General features: G+C 40.5%; 2 protein-coding genes and 1 long non-coding RNA gene across 6 annotated transcripts; 2 read left to right on the forward strand and 1 right to left on the reverse strand.

Annotated features, from left to right (window-relative positions):
- Positions 1–676: 676 nt before the first annotated feature.
- LOC6528472 (diacylglycerol O-acyltransferase 2) lies at positions 677–2,444 on the forward strand. Its single transcript, XM_002089482.3, has 6 exons — positions 677–912; positions 1,190–1,287; positions 1,359–1,481; positions 1,541–1,882; positions 1,940–2,139; positions 2,212–2,444. The coding sequence occupies exons 1-6, from the start codon at positions 784–786 to the stop codon at positions 2,367–2,369; spliced, it is 1,050 nt and encodes a 349-aa protein (XP_002089518.1). The 5' UTR covers positions 677–783; the 3' UTR covers positions 2,370–2,444.
- A 1,394-nt stretch (positions 2,445–3,838) lies between these two features.
- LOC6528473 (protein GDAP2 homolog) lies at positions 3,839–21,259 on the reverse strand. Of its 4 annotated transcripts, XM_002089483.4 has the most exons (13): positions 21,022–21,259; positions 15,175–15,241; positions 14,967–15,118; positions 14,426–14,568; positions 14,229–14,361; positions 13,762–13,871; positions 13,436–13,690; positions 11,397–11,524; positions 11,225–11,325; positions 5,366–5,519; positions 5,165–5,304; positions 4,900–5,098; positions 3,839–4,830 (listed from the first exon to the last, which is right to left on the reverse strand). In XM_002089483.4, exons 2-13 carry the CDS (start codon positions 15,235–15,237, stop codon positions 4,786–4,788), a joined length of 1,623 nt encoding a protein of 540 aa, XP_002089519.1. In that variant the 5' UTR covers positions 15,238–15,241; positions 21,022–21,259; the 3' UTR covers positions 3,839–4,785. The 4 variants fall into 4 exon arrangements, with proteins under 4 accessions (XP_002089519.1, XP_015054348.1, XP_015054349.1 ...); XM_015198862.3 differs by lacking the exons at positions 13,436–13,690; positions 13,762–13,871; positions 14,229–14,361; ... (2 more) ...; positions 15,175–15,241; positions 21,022–21,259 and adding an exon at positions 12,863–12,971; XM_015198863.3 differs by lacking the exons at positions 13,436–13,690; positions 13,762–13,871; positions 14,229–14,361; ... (2 more) ...; positions 15,175–15,241; positions 21,022–21,259 and adding an exon at positions 11,857–11,899.
- Positions 13,000–13,380, forward strand: LOC120320708. Its single transcript, XR_005560234.1, has 2 exons — positions 13,000–13,132; positions 13,189–13,380. It is a non-coding gene; the product is annotated as an uncharacterized LOC120320708 (long non-coding RNA).
- Positions 21,260–21,602: the final 343 nt, after the last annotated feature.

Consider the following 21,602-nt stretch of genomic DNA (forward strand, 5'->3'; position numbering starts at 1 on the left):
ATTTATTATCTTTGCAGGTTTATTACAGCTATCATTGCAAATAAATAAATGTGCATGCTCATAGTTATTACAATATCGTTTCAGTTCAATGTAACAATGTCTGCGTGAATCAGCACTAATGTGAATGGAAGCACTCGGCTGATAAGGGCGACACAGATCTCTAGTGAGTCTACGACAAAATCGGGTGGATTCCTTATCGATGAACGCACCAATGGGACACGCACAATGGAATGAGTGTTTTGACTGTTGCGAAGCACTGCTGAAACGTGGGACCTAAACATGAAGTTCTTCGAGTAAAGGTCAATAATCAATCGGGATAGGAGTGACTCTTGCCGGCATGCCCATATAAACATTAGTGCAGTAGTCGAATCCAAAGATATGATTCAGCGCCCGTCGTTTAAAGCACAATCGGCTAAGATCGAATCATTATTTACAGCCACTTAAGATCCGTTATCAGACTGATTTGACTATAATTTGGGCAAATAAATCTGGGAATATCTGGCTGGTTAGCAGAGTATCTGAATTGTGACCTAATCTTACAGTATGCCCACCTAGTGTGTATAGTCTAGTGTCTGGATTTAGGCAATTATCAATGGCTTATCATTTAAGTGTGGTTCTCAAACTGTTGACGACTCTTACGGATCGCTCCAAAGAGGCGGGTCGTCATTGATAAGGATAAGTACACCATGTTACACCAATTGTGTGTGCTGACACCCGATCGCTCAGTCGCGGGAAACTCGTCGAAATAGTCGCTTCTTGTGTTGAAGATCGGTTGAATTGAACATGAACATCGAATGGGCTCCTCTCCGAGTTCCGATGAACCGGCGGCTGCAGACCCTGGTTACGGCGTTCTTTACCTATACTTTCTTCACGCTGCCCATCTCATCCTGCCTCGCAGTTGCTATCCTGCTGGTAATCCTTTTGTGCAAATTGCAGATTAGTAAATTCAATAAGCCCAACTTATAGAAGCAACTCTAAGTGTGTTGAAATTAGAGGGCATAGCTGCGAGTTAGGGAATAGGTTGAGTTAAAGGTGGAAATAGTTCTAATAGAGTTCCTTAAAAGTCTATAAGTGAATTACTCCTAGAATAAGCTTACGTAAAGGATGCGAAACATTTCAATATATACCATTTAAATTAACTACTTATCTGAAGAAATAACCAGTGTACTTTTACTTTTATATTCTCAAGTATTACGGCGAAATGTTCGTGCGTAGTCTACTTCTTATTTATTTTGTAATAATTTATTTGGATTATAAAAGAAACTACGGCATTATGGAAGGTAATGGGTAAGTGCTGAATGTGGAGTAACCCGACTGCTGAAGAAATTATAGCCCCACTAATTTTTCACATTCCCCAGCTGGTTATTCTACCGCGGCATTCGGAGATATCGAGACTATTTCCCCGTCGAACTTGTGAAAACCGCTGAGCTGCCTCCCAACAAAAACTATATCATAGCAAGCTTTCCGCACGGAATACTTGGGTAATTACTAATTACACAATAACCCTCTATATCTTATCGTATGTTAATTGCACCTCTAGAACTGGGACTTGTATTAACATGAGCCTGGACATCGGGAACTGGCTATCCCAGTTTCCCCATGTTCGACCCAAGATCGCCACTCTTGATCATCACTTTAAGACGCCTTTTCTGCGGGACATATTGCGCTGGTGGGGAATGGTATCGGTTTCCAAGGAGTCTCTGGCCTATTTACTCAGCAAGTCAAATGATCCGAAGCACAAGGACAACCGGGATGGTTTCACATCCAATGCGGTGGCCGTACTTGTTGGTGGTGCCAAGGAAGCCATGGATTCGCATCCGGGACAGTACATTTTGACCCTCAAGGATAGGAAGGGTTTCGTTAAAATGGCCATTCGAACTGGGTTAGTGAGAAGCTTACAAATTGTAAGGAATTTTATTGACATTACTTTTGCTTGTAGATCGTCGATTGTGCCCTCGTTGTCCTTTGGCGAGGTGGATATATTTGATCAGGTGTCCAATCCTCCGGATTCCTCGCTCCGTCGCTTTCAGAATGTGGTCAAGAAATTTACAGGCATTTCACCACTTCTTCCCAAAGGTCGTGGTATATTCAACTACAACTATGGCATACTGCCCCATCGACGACGTATTGTCCAAGTTGGTGAGTGCCTAACACTCGTCCTTTTACCTATAATTTATAATAGCAGTACCAATACCATCTGCACCACTTCAGTTGGGTCCCCCATCGATGTGACAAAATGTGATACTCCCGATCCCGAATATGTGGACAAGATTCATGGGCAGGTGATCAGAGCGTTGGAGAAGATGTTCGATGAATACAAAGAGAAGTACGCTCCAAACTCAAAGCAGACCAAACTGATAATACAGTAAAATAACTCAGACTGTGATTTTTGAACGGAACAAAGTTTTAGACTATTTTAAAGAAGGAGAATGTTTTGTTTTGTTTGTTTGTTGTTTTCTTTTATTAGTTACCAATTAAATTTGTTACCTTGTATGTACTTATATATACAAAAAGAACAAGGAGCTGGATTCTCGAATTTTGGAAAAGCTTAACATAATTTCGCATTTTGTGCCACGACGATCATTCTTAATCTCGTTTCCGATTTAACAACTATAAGGAATTGGTGCTACGCTAGAAAGAATCGATCGCAAAATTCCTTTCGAAGGTACAATTTCATTAATTTAGCAACAAATCAGTTTTCATCGATATTTTAGTTTTCTTTCGGTTTGGTTTAGTTTTCGAATTTTAACGCTAAAGCAATAGCAATATTAGAAGGGAAAGTGGGAAAGGGAAATATTAAGATTCAATAAGATTACTAGTTACTTGTGGCTGGCTTTAAGATTTACCTACAAATACTGAAATATTACGAAAAGTATTCGTCTAAATATATACTCTTTAGAAAGGAACACTTGGCATAACTTGGATTCTCGATTTGGGACTCTGTTTAGTAATATTTAGTTTTTGAATTTTCAATAACAGTTGAGTAAGCTATAGGATTGGCCACCATATCTGGGCGAGTCCCGATTCTTGTACTCCTGTAAGGTGGTTCTCATGCAAGCATAACGATTGAGTACACTATTTCGCGCAATTGCCGTAATTCTGATTATTGTTAGAGCTGGGAACCTAACTTACCCATAACACTCTGGTTAATTTTCCTAAATTCTGCTGGTGAGGCAATACAAAATATGTAATTGGCATAATTGTCGGACGAATTGCCTACGACATATAGTACATATGTAGGTGCCTATAAGAGCATGTCCAAAAACTATCTCACTTTGGTGTTTCGCTATAACTCTACTTGATTTCTCATTTTAGGTACTAGCCAGGCTGCCGATTGTGGTTCGAGGAAAGCGCATTTGTCGTTTATCTAAATTTCATTCCGTTCTTAATTTTTGGTATTTGGTTTTGGGTATTCATTTTAATATTTTGTTTTCGGTTTGGTTTTTAGTTTTAAATCAATCCCTGAGTGCATTTTACTTTGCATTTAATTGCGTAGTTGCTAAATCAACTGCTGGTGTTGGCTGTGGCTGTCTTTTGGCTCTTCAACTGTTGGTGCGCAGTGGTTTGAGTGTGGCTCTGGTTTTTGATTACTGCCAGCGAGTGCCATAATTGAATCGACTAATTACAATACCTATATATTTCACAATTACAAATATATAGTTCGTATAGCAGTGGCGTGCTATTGGCTTTGATTCTGGGGCTTTTTTTCTTCTTTTTTTTGAGCGCAAACGGTGCATGGAAGATAAAGGGACGTGTCTCGAGTTGGAAATCTCCAGCGCATAAACATATCATATCAAAGTTGAACATTTAACATTCAGTATTCAGTATACAGTATTCATTACTTGTTATTCGTTAGGTTCTTTATTGGTGTTTCGATTGCTGGGAGGGCCTTACGGTGAGCTCTAGTAAGTATCTACAAAAGGTTCTGCAGGCTCCTGCTGCACTTCTCAGCTTCTCAGAGCTTTAAAATATATGCTTCTCTGCGAGTCGAGTTCTCCTCCGTGTTTGGTTTGGTTTGGTTTGGTTAGGTTTAATTTATTAATTGTGTATATTTAGTATATAGTTATGTATAAATACAATTGAATTATAGTACGTATGTGTGTGTATATGTATATCGGGGGATCAAACTGCATACGCGTTAGTTCTAGTATTAATACATTAATAATACAATTTGTAATTGCAAAGATAACTAACAATATTTATACTTATTCATATATACTTTCCCTTCCGTAATCAAGTATCAAGTACAATTTATCAATTTCATATTTAGAATAATATTGTATATCCGTACATGCAGGTTCACTAATCAAGTTTTATTTTGTTTAGCATTGCTAACGTTTTTGGTTTCTCCTCATTCATCCCATCGATTTCCTACCAATATCTCAACTTTTCAACTATTTATAGCGAAATAACAAGGTTTTGTTCTGCCGATGCCAACTAATCAACTAATTTCCATGCAATTCATAAGAATGTTTTACACAATTATCTCGTTTTTGGGGCTGCCGATTTATATTTTAGCTAATTGGTTTTGGGCTACCGGGCGACTCGGAACCTCCCATAAAAGTATGCTACACAATGTTCAACAAAACTTGCGGCAAGTCAATCGATAAACGACAACATCGAAAGTTATGCGCAAGTAAACAAATATTACTTATCACGAAAATAAAATATGTTCTATAAAATCTATAAAAACTTCACAAATGTATCTGTGATTTATATATATATATATGTATCTATATGCTATGGTGGCTGCCAGCTGTCCTAGACAGCAACGATGGCCGCCATCTACGAGGCAGTCGGCACAGGATTGAAGTAATGGAGGCCATTGGTCTGTAGAAAGGTCGAAAACATATATTGTAATCGTATATACATATGGAAACTGTATTCGATCCGACTTACCGCCATGTCGTACTCGGTGATGTAGGCGGGAATTTCCAGCTGATCCTTTGTGATGGCCGAGTACAGGTGCTCCACACCCGGAAGCGAGTGCACCTTAGCCTTAATGGCTGGCGCCATGAACGTGGTGAACCACCAGGTCATCATCTTAGTCCAGAAAGTGGGATGCACGATGTAGAAGGCCTTCAGATTCTTCTTGTACCTATCCGAATATAAGTAGAATTTAGCACAATGTCCTTTTGCGAGGGGTCTCGAGATAGGAACTTACTTGTAAGGCAACACACTGTACACCTCACGCAGCCAGTGCAGCGATGGATAGTTGTTCGTGGATGTCAGCGTGTGGAAGTACGAGATCACATAGTCTCCTTTAACGATGGGATCCAGTAGCTTAATCAGATATAGCAAGGCCTGCGGTTCAAATGTAAGTGTTAGTACTTGTATATAGGAACATTTGATTCAACACTTTTACCTTTTCCAGGTCAATGTTCTGGGCGGGGAACCACTTGCCGCAGAACACAATCACAGGCCGACCCAGGCGGTCCACGCCGCTCTGGTAAAGGCACCCGATGCCGGACACCTCCGTCAAATCCTCGACTTGGGCGCGACGTAGGAGGCGCTCGTATCTGGTAGAAAATAAAACACAGCGGTTAGTCTCATGTGGATATGGTAGATCCTATAGAACTAATGTTTCAGGCGATTAGCTTCGAAACACTTAGGCTTTCAATGATTTGTTGACTTATGGTGCTAGTTCTGTAAGACGTATTAACATACACATATAAATATTTATATATATATACTGATAAAATTTATATTTTCAGAAATTTAATATCATCCACCTAAGATCAATTGCAAAATGCATTACACGCACGACTGCTTCCAGTTAAAATTGCTTTCATTTTGTTTACTCTCTGGCCTGTGACTTTTCGAGTACTAGGCATATAGCGATTATGTGAAACCCATATTGATTGGGTGGGTTGATTGGGGAGGGTAGTTCGATCGATTATTATGTGGAGTCACGCAATTCCAGGCCATATAAGCATACAAATATAATGACACAGTCACCAGAAGCTATTGTAGAGTGTAGAGTCGCCTTGGCCGACTGCTTGAAATTCATTTCGCTAAAAACAAAGACGCTGAACATCGTGTTTATCCGCCTGGCGAATTACAAATGCAAAAAGCGTGCTATGCTCATGTTTTGGCTGTCTCTCTTTAGCTAAGTTGCTAAGTTTTTGCAAATATTTGCGAGATTAAAGTATACAATTAAAATGGGCATGGGCAAGGGAAATGGGTCACCGATTCAGTTTCGAATTTAATGTTTATTTAAGTGGCCATAGAATGAGTGCGCACTTTGTTATTGAGTATGACGCATTCATACCGTTTCAGAATAGATGTATCTATATACTCATATGTGTGCAAAAGGTGGGTTTAAGTGATTAACAGCTTTCGAAGCCACACGCCGAAATACAAACTTTAGATCTGGCTTATTGAATGCCTCAGCCTCCGCCAAATGCGGACAAATATGAGTCAATTTCAGCTGACTTAGTGCTGTGATTAAATCGGGCTTAAATGTGATGTTTTTTTTACCGTCTGCCGCGATGGCAGTAAACTCCGGTAGCAGCAACCGATAACCGTTTACGACTGCGGAGAGATGGCCAGATAATGGGCCAGATAGTGCCCAAATGTGACGCATTGTGACGCAGTGCTGGCCGACTCAATCTCGATAATAATCTCATAATTGGTGTTTGCCCAGCTAAAGATACAGATACAGCTGCGGATGCGGATGCAGGTAGATTTGCTGGGTGGTGCCCCCTGAATGTGATTATCGTGCGAAATATACAATGAATGTTAAAGCGCAATGCTAATCCGCAGAATAAATCTCACACTTTAACAAGTCAGTGCCGCAGAACATTAAACAATAATAAACATTATTATTAGATCACATTTCTCATTTCATGCCATCACACACATTGCATGTTAATATTGGCTGGCACGTACGGAAAAACAAGGCGAAAGGTTCTGGGGTTCTGCTTAGGTTCACTTGCGGTGGGCGGACGGGTGAAGGTTACTTGGGCGCAACAACCAGTCAGGGCCAAGCTGCACGGCAAACTAAAGGATGCACGAGTCTAAAAATAGACCTTGTGGCAACTGGAAAGGGTAATGTTCAACTGTACTTAATTAACTGCGAATAGTGAACAATGCAATTGTGCAACTTGAACTTATTCAACTGGAACGGAACCTGCTATGCGCAGGATAAGACTTCGTTTAATAAAGTCTATTGATTTCCCACTCATTTGATTGATAAACCACCTATCATTTTCATTTATACAGTATTTATAGGCATTAAAACGAAGCGAATTAATCAAAAATGTAAATATCTACATGTAGTTCTGATCTTTAACCCATCAAATGACTAATTTTGATCAAAGCTTTAGGTAATTCGAGGTAGACTATCTTATAGTTAGTGGCTAATAATGGCTCCCAGCTTTATGTATCTGACAGTTATTGAATCGAACTGGAACAGTAAGGCCGTAGTGCACTCCTGCCCACCGCTGACGTCATCAAACCCTTGCCAAGGAGCAATCGTTTACGGCCAGGAGGCGCGGGTGAGGGTCTCGATAGCCCGTTCGACTCCGTGACAGACACATCGCAATGGGGTTCAGCCATAACTGACGGACCCTTACCTTTCCTCCGGTGACTCCATGAGCTCATCGGGGAGGACGTCGTTCATGTCGCCCGTGGTTTCTTGCATGGGACTGGAGCCCAGGTCAATCGACGTCATGCCTTCTAGCATTGTCATAGTTTACTGAGTTTCTGATGGATTATATTTGTGGATGTAGTTGTAGTTGTATTTGTAGTTGTTGCTGGTTTCGCTGGTGGGTGGCACTTCTTGCTGTTCCCTTTAAGTTCGTCGTTCGCCTCTCGCGCACAATTACGGTATATCGATTTGAAGTCAAAATAGAAATTCGTTTTTTCAACGGTTAACTGTACGTTTTGATTTGCTAGCTGCTGTTTTTGAACCGATTTAGCATTCAATTGACGCAAAATAGATTGTTTCTGTTTTGCCAGATACTTATAAATAGTTCAGGGTGTTTTTCTCCGTTAAATAAGATGTATGTGCGGGCAGCGAAGTGGCCAGACTTTTGCGTTGTACGGAAGCGGCTCGTGGAAATGCGAAAATATAAATAGTTTTTCCTTAAACTTTCAGCTTTTAGGTCGATGCGATTTTATGGATTTATCACCGATTCCTAATAGAATTGGCGCCCTCACGGATATATATCTCAGTGCACGTCCGTTCGCCGCGAGTAAAGCTTTTCGAATGAGCGAGTTTGCGGCGAGTGGGGCTGCTCTTGAATCTTTTTCGCCGCCCCAGCAGCCGCGAAGGAGCGTGGAAAAGGTAGTGTGGAAAGAGAGAGACGCAGTGGCGACGTCGCCGCAAACTTTTGCTCCCATTCTCTCCCACGCGATGATGCTGCACAGAAAAAAAAGCTGACACGACTTGCTAAATCATGTTACTTTGAAATAACATTGTAGTCGAGATTGCATTACTAATCAAAACTAAATATGTGTGAATTACGCTGAATATAAAATACCTTATGTATAATCGTGTTTATAGTTACAAAGTTTTGCATAAAATGTTCCAACACAATCAAATTAAAAATGAGTTACCGTGTTTGACCTGCGCATTTAGTATCAAACTCGCTTTTTCTATCAGTGTAATTTGCTTGCGAGAGAGTGTGTTCTCTCACTTTTGGAGCGTGCGCCCTTTTCGCCTCTCCAATGGCAATCAGTTACAACACCAATGCCCAGAAGAGCAAGAACCGTTAGAGGCAGGGCAGCACCAACAACAACCCAAGGACATCATGCTAGCGGCTTTATTTGCACTAATGGCAGTCGGGCTAAAACAAAACTGTCCAAAAATGAAATCAGTTCAAATGTTTGCGTTGTCAGTTGGCAGCTAAATGCGCAAAAAACGAACACACGAATGCTATTTCGGTTCAGCCACCCACAACTCACCCACACTTGCACATTCAGTGGGAATTACGGGCGTATGCGTGCAATGTGCAACATTTCCATCAGAATGGATTGTTTAAAAAACATCGCGGCTAGCATAAACAACCATACCCTTGACTCATTAATGTGCGTATTAAATCGTACAACTGTACATGATAGGATCAAAACAATTTCAACTTGTACGATGTATGGGATCATTACTCAGAACACAATTTTCAATTTATTATTAAAAAAAAAACTAATAAAAAATAAAAACCTTAGCACATGGACATTATATAAAAATCGACCTTCTATTAAGAAAGCAATAACTGTATAGCTCAATTATAAGTTATTGCTAATAAGGCTTAAGTATTATTAGTTTTTTATCTCATCTATGTACATATGTATGCTTACTAGTTAACTTCATGTTTACGTCAATGTGAGACTGGATGACCTCAGAATGTAATCGATAAAAATTGACTGCGAAAAATAAAACCATAACAGTGAATAATTATTTACCCCAAAAGCTAAATAACAGGGCTTTTATAAAATAATTAGTTGTAGGAAAGTAATAATAAATTAAAATTATATTTTCTGCATGTGCCTGGATGACCTCAGACTGAGTTTAATTGAACGCGCCAGAGAAGAGGCGCCTGCACAGTGGGGTGCATTCCCCCCGCACGCACACAAAAAAGGCGAGTGACAAGGGAAAACTGGTCCAGGAAGCGGCGTCCAGTTGTCACTACCCCACTGAATGCACATACACACAGCTCCCCAGAAATCGGTTGAATAAATTAAGTTGCCTGGGAGATGTTGCATTTAAATGTTTACAAAATGTGTGCGAGGCATTTGTGCGGTTTCATTCAATGAACTGCAACGGTTCGATATTCTGATGTTCTGATTATATAGCCACCGGCCGATCCGGTTTCCGATTTCCACTTCGATCGAGCTGTCACTTGAATTGTTTTAATTCGGGTAGTCGACAATATTTAGAAGCATGCATCATTTTAACGAGAGATTCGAATGGCTTATGCTTACATTAATTTCCTTTTTCGTTTTGTTTTTTTCATCTTAAATATTTTAAATATTTGAATATTTTATACTGGCCTCCTTCTTCTTCTTCGAAATTCATCCATATTTAATTTAATAGTGTAACCCTAAGAGGTTCCAAGTGAACACAAATTATCTCCGCTAATAAGAGCACTAATAAATATTCATAAATATTTACCTCTAATCTTTTTCTACGAATAAAACGGCAAAATAAATATTTTTGATGCGATTATCTTAGAGGGATCCCATACGAAAGTATACATTTCAAGGCATAATGAAATATAAAGCCTAAGTTTGGTAGAAAATATGCTACAGTATTTCCAAGTGTCACACCATTTTTTTGTACACCTCCTACAGAGTTGTAAATATTCATTTGCAGGCGGTTGTGAAAATTTCACGCAAACTATGACGCCACAGTGCTTAATGTTTCTACGTCACAGTTGGCGTCACAGAAAAAGGTCACAAAACACTTGGCCAGTCCAATTAGCATTGTGCAGGACGAAGGGCAAGCACTTTCCGCTCTCCACTCCATTTAAGCCGCTCCAATTTAATTTTAGCCAGAAACTGAGCCGAGCTAACGGATTGCGTGCCTGGGGCCTCTAAAATTTCGACAAGCGGTGGAATTTACATAGGGGAAAGGCATTTGCTAGACGGTTAAGATATTTCCGGCATGCTCTTGTAATAAAAAAACTGGAGGAAGGCTCGCTGACAAGGTGTTTATTGGAGGAGCAGGAGCGGGAGGGCCATTTGTGGGCCAACTTCTAGCAACGCGTGCCACACACACTCCAGGAAATTAGGTGACGCAGTGCGTCTATGGTATCATAAACGATCAAGTGATAAACTACATAGACTTGGAATAGATATACATAAGTGAATATATCTAATAAGGGATCTGTAAATCGAACATGATTAAAGTCAACTTAACTTTCTGGAATTCTTTCTATGGGTGTTGCTCTTTTATCAGAATATTCCTTTTAATCAACATTTGACCCAATAATGTCCAAAGTTTTTGGTACAGAAATGTGTTTGTGTTTATGAAATTGAAATGATTCACTCATTAAACGAAAATCAAGAAATTTTACTCCTATTAATGTTTGCTTAGAGTTTGTTTACTTTCTCGAGTAAATGCAAATGGGAATATGACTAACCAGAATTTTCCATGCTAACATAATGAAGCAATAATTTCCAACAATAATATAATATTATACATAATATATTGGGCGAAGTGCTATTATTTAGCGAATCTATCTGAAATTTCGTTTGGTAATAAGTAACAAAAATAGCTTACCTCTCCTGGTGCTCAATGCCCTCGACTCCCTCGGAAATGACATTCTCGTAAACTCCAGTGCGTGGGCGATCGCTGAGCAGGTGCTGCCGGTCCAGATCGCGCTGTTTTGGGGACCGAAGACATCAATGAATTAGTAAATCAACTTCAGCTCGGGTTTTTAAAGGCGACTCACCTGCAGCTGAGCCTGCAATCCGCTGCTGTACGAGTTCAGGCTGAGACCGTTCATGTCCCGTGCTCCGTACTCCAGATCTGAGCTATTGCCCTCCATGTCTTGTGGACTCACGTCTGAATCGTCGTCGGCTGAAAGAGATAAGAGATGGTTAACGCGTTGTAATAAGTTGTTATAACGAAAACCGTTAAGATACGCGAAATAAACGATTTAGCATAAATTATATAGGGATACTAAAAATATACGATCATTTAAACATATTTGTTAAATTACAAGTTTGCATGTATTTTATATTATAATGTTTTCTTTCTTTATCCTTAAATCGGGAAAACGTTTTTACAGAAGAGGTATGTCATGTTTTCGTAATTAGTAAATTTGAAGCTATTTTCATTGAACCAAAACTTGAAGCATAGGGATTTTTTCTTTGTATTTCATTTCGGGCGTTTGGGCTTGTGGTCTTTACACGAGAACTCAAATGAGTTGTTTATCATTCTGCGCTGTATTTTGGTTACGATTTGGATTTCGATTAACCCCGCAGAGCAAACGCTTTCTGTAATCTGCGAACTTCAGTGCTGCGGAATGTGAGTTGAACTGATTGCCAGCTCTGGGCGGTTGGTGCGGTTGATACGACACAGCAGCGGAGCGGATAAACGCACGAGCGTTGAGTAAAACTGGATGCTGCCCCCTCTCTTCTCTTCTCTTCCCTTACTCTCGCTTAAGCTCTCGCTGTGCACCGCTCCCGGCAGCTTACTGATAATGCTGATAACACGACTGCGACGACATGATTTAGGCCCAGGACGGAACTTGGCCAGGCCAAAACACTTGAGTGACACTCCTCGTGATAAACGGGCCAGAGTAAGTTAAATAACTTGGCCAGATTAGCAAACGTAAGAGGAATACAAAATGTTATTAGCTTTCGCTTACATGTTCAAATAAAAAGATTTAGTCAAAGATTACCTAATTAACTAAGATTACCTAATTATATTAAAAAACTCAATCCACAATATAAATGTAAACGCAATCTGAAATCTAGCAAAAAGTTATAAACAGAAATGGAATATTTAGTAATAGAAATCGGATCAGACAATATAGTCATAAAGAATTCTATTTGTAAACCAAAAATAAAAGTGATATCTAATTAAAGCTAAATTCATTTCTTAGAAGTGTTTGTGTCAAACGATAGTTATGACAGTAAATATAAGCAGTTACTGGAAAATGGTTACCAGCGAACTATATTCCAAATGAAGTGTATTTTTCCTTAGATATGTACTTGTAGAACTACAAGAGAATTTACACGTTCACAAACAGAAATATATCCCGAAAGTATGCAACGGAATCTATTCCGATTCATAGCACTTAGCTTTTTGTCACCTAGTAGAGTAACTACCAAAAGACACTTTTTACTCTTGGCTGGATTTATGACACATATTCAAGGTAAGCCTTGTCAGTTTCTGCGTGGAAACACTTACATACACGTTGAATGGTATTATAGAAACGGTGCTATGGGCACGGTGGCCCAAATATCGAAAACTGGCGACTTTTCCGTGACCAATCGAAAGCAACTACTGCCAAGTGACCCGCAATCGACCGACTTTGCAGCGTAACTGAATCCATAGAAGTCGAAAGGCCAGTCAACATAGCAGACCAGCGAATTTCTCGTATTTTGCGCTAGTATTTCACGCGTTATTCACTTGTTCAACTGCTGTGTTCCTATCTTATCGACAGGCAACAAAGGAACTGTATGTATCTCATATGGAATCATTGCCATGATGATAGCCGTCTTTATCATCGACAGCCGATTGATAAGCCGCCAGTGAGAAAACAGTGACGCAAGCAACCATCGCACAGTTACAGTCATAAATGCGCTATGTGATCTATATATATTATTTTAACTACAAGATATTACTACTACAAGATACACTATTACTTTCGTTTTATATATTCAGTTCTATAACAAAATATATATGTTTTTACATACATTATCAGACATCTGGGATCAAAGGCCCCTCATATTTGCTGATATTTGTTATTTTGTTACTCACCTAAACGGTGACGCATGTGGACACTGTGCTGCGGATTGCGGATGATCCGTATCTGGCGATCGGGATCCGGATGTTGCGGCTCCCCAAACTCGCCGCCAATGTCCTTGGGCAGCTGCCACAGGGCACTGCGCTCCTCCAGCTGATCCCTGGGGAAGTACAGTGGGGCCAGAACCTCGTAGGTGCCGCGCTCGCTACTGCCCACGCACAATATCACAACCTGGAGGGTGCACTTGTCCAGATAGCGACGGATGGTACCTGCATATTGGGATTATAGATTTTGATCAGTTGGAGAATTGGGTGTTGAATGTACATGATGAAGTACTAACGCAGGGCAATGTGGGCTGCCACATCCGCGGGAAAGCTTTTCTGGTGGGCACTGATGTTGCACAAGGCGATGGTGTGCAGGTTCAGTTCCTTCGCCTTGCACAGGACGTTTCTGTAAAAAGAAAACCACAATTTAATTACAACTGAAGTATATTTATAATTAAATATAATACACCTAAAATGTAATTGTAATATGTAATAATTAGTAAATCTTTTGTCCCTACACAATAAGTGCAAGCTTACTAGTTCCAAACAAATCCATAGTCTGATATTTGATATTTATCGCAATAATTGGGGGTTTTATGATTTTCTTAAACCTAGAACTTAACTTAAAACAATTAGTCATATGTTTAAATAACTTTCTAATGTCGATTATGCACTACCAATGATTAATTTCCAACATTTTAAAATACCTTTTGATGAAATCATAATGATATATACTGATAATATACTTATAAAGCTACAGTACCTGTAGCAGCAGTGCAGCGTGTTCTCGGCGGCCGTCTTGAACTTTTCCCTGTAGGCAGGTGCCACTGTGTGCAGCACGTACTTGGCGGGCAGATTGTATCCACGCGTGATGCGCACATCCCCAGTGCGGCATTCTAAGTGGGAGATATTACAGATATTATTATATGGAATTAGATGCTTGCTGCAGACCCAACTTACCTTTAACCGTGGTGCTCAGCTCCTCGCGCAGCTGGTTACCAGCCACTGCGAAGATGCGCTCCGATATGCTATTGCTTTCAGTCAGAGTCTCGTCGCTGGTGTTTGTGATGGCGTCCACCTCCAGAGTGGTCATGTCACCATCCCTGGTGAAATAAAATCACAAACGTTATAAAGGATTTATGAAAGACGTTTAGAAATCGCTGACGGATTTAACATAATCCATATAAGTTAACTTATTTAGGTATCTCCATATGTATACAGTTTTATCATTGACAAGTAACTAATCTGCGTTGTAACTTCTTTAGATTTAACATCAAGTAGGTTATCATAATTATCGTTTGATTAATGTTTAAAAAAATCAGGCAAATATGTATTTAATTTTGAAAGATATTTTGTGTTTAATGTCTACACAAATTAGGCAGATATGTATTTAATTTTGAAAGATATTTTGTGGTGTTTATTGTATCAAGATTTCTTTTAAAGTAATTTCTCAGAGTAATTTCTGGATTTTAGCGGAGCTAACATTTTGTGTGCTACTAACCAGATTACAAAGCGATTGTTGACCTCTTTGCACAGTGGAAAGGGACTTCGATTGTGCCGGGGTCCGCCCAGATTGGAGTAGTCCGTGATCGGCAGCCGTGTGTCTGTTTTCTGTGAGCCACCCCAGGTGGCCAGATTATCCAATTTGATGGGCTAAAGGTGTGAATATTGAGAGCCGCTGTTCAACGCTTTTACTTTGGGGCACTTACACATGAGCTTGAGCTGGATTCGAATGCTTTAAAGTCCACATTTGAGTTCGTGTCGAGACGCATTGCTCTAGAATAAATAAACCAAAAGCTATAGTTAGTTTCATGCGCACCAGTAATTCGACCATCATTCAGTCACTTCAACTGGCTAAATTTAGTTGTCCCCAACATAACCAGTTCTCCGCCGTTGCCATTACGGTCGCGGCATTTGTTTACAATCAACTCGTTGTCCGGCTTTAGCCAGTTCCATCTTGTGTGCGTGGGTATGGTGATTATAAAGCTATCTGGTTGCCCAGAACTCCGCTGAATCTGGATGAATCACCAATGGTACCGAGCGACACCTCGCATTCACCCAAAACTTCTGAAAGCGAGGGCCCTGAATGAAATCTATAAATATTTACATTCTAATTGTCATTGTTAGTTGTCATCACGTAGACGGAAGATCTTAATTCGCGGGTAAACACAAAAAGCCTGAAAAAGCTGAAAAGATATTCTGTAAAGGGTGCGAGCTGCAATAATAAAAGAAGCCTTTTTGTTTTTAAAGAAAGAAGCTATGCTAGATAAACCAAGCTTGGTTTCTGTTTATATTTAATATGACTAAATTATTCGCGGAATATTTAAACAAGCTATTTGGAATGCATCTTGCTGTACGAATGCTAGTCGTCGATGATATTCTAACCAGACCCTCTGATGTGTTTGGCCATATTTTATGATGGCATATCACAGGCAGTTGCTTCCCATCTCTGACTAAACAACGTCGTAGTGCAAGGACGGCTGCAGCGAAAGCCCCCCCACCTCCCTCTATTTCTCACCTGCTGCGTGTGCGTCACGAGCCAAGTGAATGGAGAAAGCAACAGCAACAGCAAAAACAAATACGACAGCAGCAGCAACTGAAACGCTGGCGAATGCAAACTGCAGCTGCGCTTAATTGCCATATCAAAACGCTGGAGGGGCGGACCCACTGCCACGCCCACCAGTTGAGCCCATCGAACTTTGCCCTTTTTTCCAGGTGAACAGAAGAGCAGAGAAGAGGACGCCCAGGTGGGAGATGTGACCCAAATTGGCACTCGAGCGGCTATATATAGCGACGCCCAGATCGCGGCTATTGTCTTTTTGATGTGTGTCGAGTGCGGCTATCGTCACACAATGCAAAACTTTCCACTTTTCACAGCCACTACCACTTGAGTAAACATCGTTGATTTCAAGGAAATATCTGTTATCTGGGATGAATGACGGTTTTCTAGAAATATATACTGATCTCAACGTCCCACGAAAAGGAGATACTAATTTTGTACAAACATTTTTCACAAAGTGTAAGGAATCGGAAATGCAAGGCTCCTAATATTTATGTGTTCCTACTATATGTATTTCCTACTATATGATTCGCTTAAGTATATCGTGGCTTTTAAATCAGGTTTTTCTTCTTGCAATAAACTCTTTTCACTTAATGAGAAAAAATACGAATAGTAAAACGCAGATTGAGAAGTACATGTCCAATCTAAATTGGCATCTTAAACCCACACCATCAAATGGGAAGAATCTCAAACCAGATAAGAAGGTTGGTAAACAAAGAAGAGATATTGCTGTGGCTTCCATAGTGCCGGATGAGTTCCATTGGGGGTGTTCCGTACATGGAGCCCCTATAACGTCATTCTAATGGCCGGATCATCCAGCAAATAACAATTAGCCTCACATTCAAATGTTCCTAATCGGCAACCGAAGATCTGAGCGGTAAGGCAAGGAAAGTGATAGAGCTTACGTGATCGTGTGTTGTTTATGGGGTTGCATAAGGTTTTTCTTCTTATATGGAGGGAAAGCACCCTGTATACAAGTCCGACTGGTCTAACCAGTAATCAGAATTGACAAATATTTTACAGCTTGTTTGCTTATGGTCGATTCTGTTGTTTTTGCTCTGAGGTACTCGTATAATGGCCAACAGAAATACATATTTACGTAAATTACGTCTCAGCTCAGTTGGTATTTGATTAGCTTCGCCGGCCAACCACCCACTTCCTCCCCGTCTCGCTTATTTTAGCATTATGTGTATGCAAACAAACAAAGTGCTACAAAGTTGACATATAGCGACAGAATATATCCGAAATTGGTGCTTTTATGGTCCTAACCTTCTCATTAAATAAATATTTTTAACGTGGCAAAGTGTAGGTATTTTATAAAAACGTAATTATTATTGAGCTTATTACTCAAAAATGCTTAAATGATTACCAAGCAGTATGATCCATAAATAAGTGCCACAAATAATATTGTATGATTATATCATAAAACAAGAGATATATATCAGATACCCGTTACTCATCTAGTGGAAAAACTCCACATTCTTGTGGGCTTGGGGTTTTATACTTAAATAAACCTAAAAACCTTTTAAATTTGTTTGGCAATGCTTTTGATAACATGAAAGTCATAAGAATACTTTGGCACTATGCTAACTAAGCAATTCAACACAATACAATAAACCTCTTTTTGTCTTACACTGGAAAATCTGAAATCAGAACCAATGACTTCCCAGGCTGGCACTTCTGAATGCTTTTTCACGTCTGCTGCCAAGAGATTCGTTTTAAGCTGCAGCATGTTGTTGCAAGTGGCAGCGTGGGTTCTGGCCGATAACTGGCTTTGCAGTTATTCCTCGAATTGCATTCGGGCTGAGCTATCACAGCCATACCACCTACACAACCCACCCACCACCAACCACCACCCACTGGCTAGAGTCCAATGGGCGCACATGTGACTCCCAGCTTTTCCTTCGCCTCGCCTTGATTTGTCTTGCCAGTTTGCGTGCCCAAGTCAATTACATTATTTCAACTGTGCTGCATGACATGATTTCCCCCTCTCCACCTGATTTTCAGGGGGAACGGAAAATTGTGAAAAGTTGCAGGGGAGGCAAACGACTTAAATGTAAATAGCGCAGGGGCCAAGGGTCATCCGCATTTATTGGTTCAATGATACGAAAATCTGTGAAGGTTCTTGTCTTTGTAGTAAACCAACTGCAGAAAATTGGTAGGGCAATAAAGAATACAGGAGCCAAGCAAATTGCGACAGTTTAAGATCAATATGAGGTAGCATCTACATAGTACAAATTGTTTATTATTGAAATGGAGTGTGTTTTGCCAACAGCGCAGTAAATGTGACATTATTGATTGGATAGTACATAAATACTTTATATTGTGTTAGATAAAAGCAATTAAATGCCTTTAAGCGACCATTGACAAATAGCATATTTTTATACACAGGAATAGAATTCGGTCAATGTATCTGCCTCGTTCTCCAGGGTACTTTTCAGTCGGATGCCGAATGCCCCCTTTGCTACCCGCTTTGCAATGTGGGCCAAGAAATGCTGGCAGCAATTTTGTTTACGCTACACGCTCAATCCGCCAAACTGTTGCATAATAAATGCGAAATTGTCGCCCACATGCCAAGGCCTTTGCCGAGCCGGGCAGGTTCTTCAAAAAAACAAAAAACAAGGCAGAAACAGCCGAAAATACATACAAAATACTTGGCTTCAGTTGGCGTCGGGGGCATGTAAGACTACTACCACAGGAGCTCCAGTAGCGTTGGCATTACTTCGCCTAGGTGGGCAATGAATCCAACTGGGCTGCGCTTGGCACGGACCGAAACCGAAACCCAACATTCAGATGCCATGCATTGAGTATACGCCGTGTGTGCGCTCCGAGGTTGTTGGCATTGTCCTTTGCCTTCTGATCTCTGGCCCGGAGAACAAGCCGAACGAGGTCCCCAATCCCAGTTGTAGCAAACAGTGCCAGGCGGGAAGCGTTCCGCTTTCCGATTTGTGTATCTTCCAGTCAACAACGTCGCCCAAATATTTGCTGTTTATATTTATTTCGGATGCGTCATAGGCGAGGTCTAACCTCGAGCTATAGCTTCCCAATCATTGGCTATTAGACGGGGCGACTCTGGGCCTAGTTCCACCTGACGTCAGCGGGATTAATTTCCCTCGGCCATTGTTGAGCGCAAATTGCAGCAATTTTCCCGGCATTATCTTCAAATAAATTGTGTCGAACTGTCGCGCAGGCCCCAAATAATAAATATAATCTGCAGTAGTGAGCTGCGTTCTTCTTCAAACGAATCAGCAATGCGAATGCATTTATATAATGTCCGGTTTGCTGATTAAGTATTAAGTGAATGGCCAAATGCCCTGACAATGGACTCATTCTGCGATTGTTGTTCTTGTTGTTATTGTCGTGACTGGCCAGCTCCGATGACCCCAATAAGCTGGCCGACTGCCCAAACAATAACTCCAGTTTGATGCGGCTTGGTTTGGGGTAAATTACATTTCTATTAGGGAAATTCCACACACAACTGTGTGTTTATGTGTGCACATACTGTGCGGCGGCAAATGCTAAAACGCTTATTAATAATTGTCAGCTTCAGCGGGCACGCACAGTGGGGCAAAATATGTTCTTACGGGCAAGAAATTTCTTTAGCCTAGTATATGGCAAAAACTAACAGGTCTATCACGATATTTCAATCTATCAAGGTCAAAAAGTTTTTACTACTTTGGTGATTTTAAAATCTCCATCATAATAGGGGAATTCCTCAGCAAAATAGATATATTTTGTGCCTTTTTAGGTTTAACAACTTAATGTTCTGCAGTAATGTATAATTTGGGTAGCCCAGTTATTACATAATATCTCTCAGTGCTTTTAAAGCAAAAGATTGTTAAGTAAACACACAAAACAGCCCGTAAATGGTCGTAAATATTTAAGAGCTTATTTGAAACTTTAGGACCGACTTTGCCTAGTCTGTGGGATTTTGAGTTGGCGACTGCCGCGGGCCATTTCAATATCGCCTGATAATTGGGCTGTGCTGGCAATTAACTGCGACCCCGGGGGATCCAGTGGGCTATGGAGCTTGGAGCTGGTTTCGATGATGACTTGAGTGGCTGACAGGCGGGAAACCCGTTGAAACTGCAATCATATTTGATATTCAGCACAGAAATCTATGGAAGAGGAAACCCAGTTTTTGGGGCCCGGTGCCAGCCACTCGCTTAGTTATGTATTTTCGCATAAATTCCTAATGCATTCGCAGCCGATGTTGCAGCACGTACAAAGTTGTGGAGCAGCGGGTGGGAAAATGGTTGGGAAATGCTCGGGAAATTGGGGGCGCCCATTAGGGTGGCTCGAGGTAAGTGTTCTTGGTGAATAAACCTGTCACTGAATAAACTTAACGGAGCTCGCTACTAAACCAAAATCATAAATAATTAGTGGTATGACCGAGAAGTGGAAGTTGCACAAGCTCGGCACTTGAAGGTTATTTCACTATATTTTTTTTGTTGTTTCTTATTTTGTGAATGTGTGCGCGTGTCTCTTCGTAACTGTCTTTGCATTTGTGTTTATATTCACCCTCTCGTTAAAAAAGAACGCTTTACGTTTTCCACAGAAATAAAATCAAAATGTTGGTTATTGTATAATCGAGACCTTGTTTTGCCTACTTTTTTTCTTTCTTTTCGTTAATTCAGTGATTTTTCTTTCTCTTGTTTTGGAAAATGTACACACAACTTTTTCGAAACGAAAACACCAAAAGACAACACACGCTCACTGGCGAATGCGTAGGCAAACACTCACAGATACTGCGCACACACACACACAGATACTCCGTTTACCGTTAAACGGGCGAGGGGCGGTGGGAGTCAGATAAAGGAAAACGCGGTAGTTGGTCGACGGTGGTAGGCGCGGCGGTTATTCAGGTAACTCTCAGTGAGAGTGTGTATGTGTGACAGTGTGTTCGTGTGAGTGAGTGAGCGAGTGTGTGCTTGCCTGGCTGCGCCTGTATGCGTGTGTGTATATTTGCAATCCTAAGTTTACGGGCTTTACGCACTCGCTTCGTCGATCAATGAATCAAACTCCAACTCCAGGTAGCAGCTCGTATCACTTTCCTCGAACGTTATGCTCAGTGTTCTTTGCGTTCGATTTCAGCTCCAAAGGTAGTGTGTGTGTTGGTGTGCCGTGTACGTGTGTGTGTTTTTGGTGTGTTGCAAGCTTTAAATTCTCGGCACAAATTACTTCTTCTTCTCTTTCTTGGCCACCGCACGTCTGAAATCCGCGTTCGACACTGAAGTTAGAGAAAGCTTTCGGCCCAGCTTTAAACTTTTGACTGCTCCAAGTAGTGGGACCAAATAAAATAACTCGATGGGGCTTATTTAGCCTGCAATAGTTTTAGGTAACAGCAAAGCTAATTGTTATTCAAAATTAAGCAAATAAGTTTCAAATATAACTAACTTTCATTTAACATTTTGAAAATTTGTTTGTTTACGCCAATCTTTTAATTGTTAAATTTTTGTTTAGCAGCCATTAAAAACAAATTTATATGGGATTTAAAATTTAAGTATCTGCTGAATTTAATCCTCTTCAATAAAAGGGTTAAAAGAGAAATTGAAACTATTTACAGCTAAACTCAGT

The sequence above is a fragment of the Drosophila yakuba genome, chromosome 2L, assembly GCF_016746365.2.
Source record: "Drosophila yakuba strain Tai18E2 chromosome 2L, Prin_Dyak_Tai18E2_2.1, whole genome shotgun sequence".
NCBI classification, from domain to species: Eukaryota; Metazoa; Arthropoda; class Insecta; order Diptera; family Drosophilidae; genus Drosophila; species Drosophila yakuba.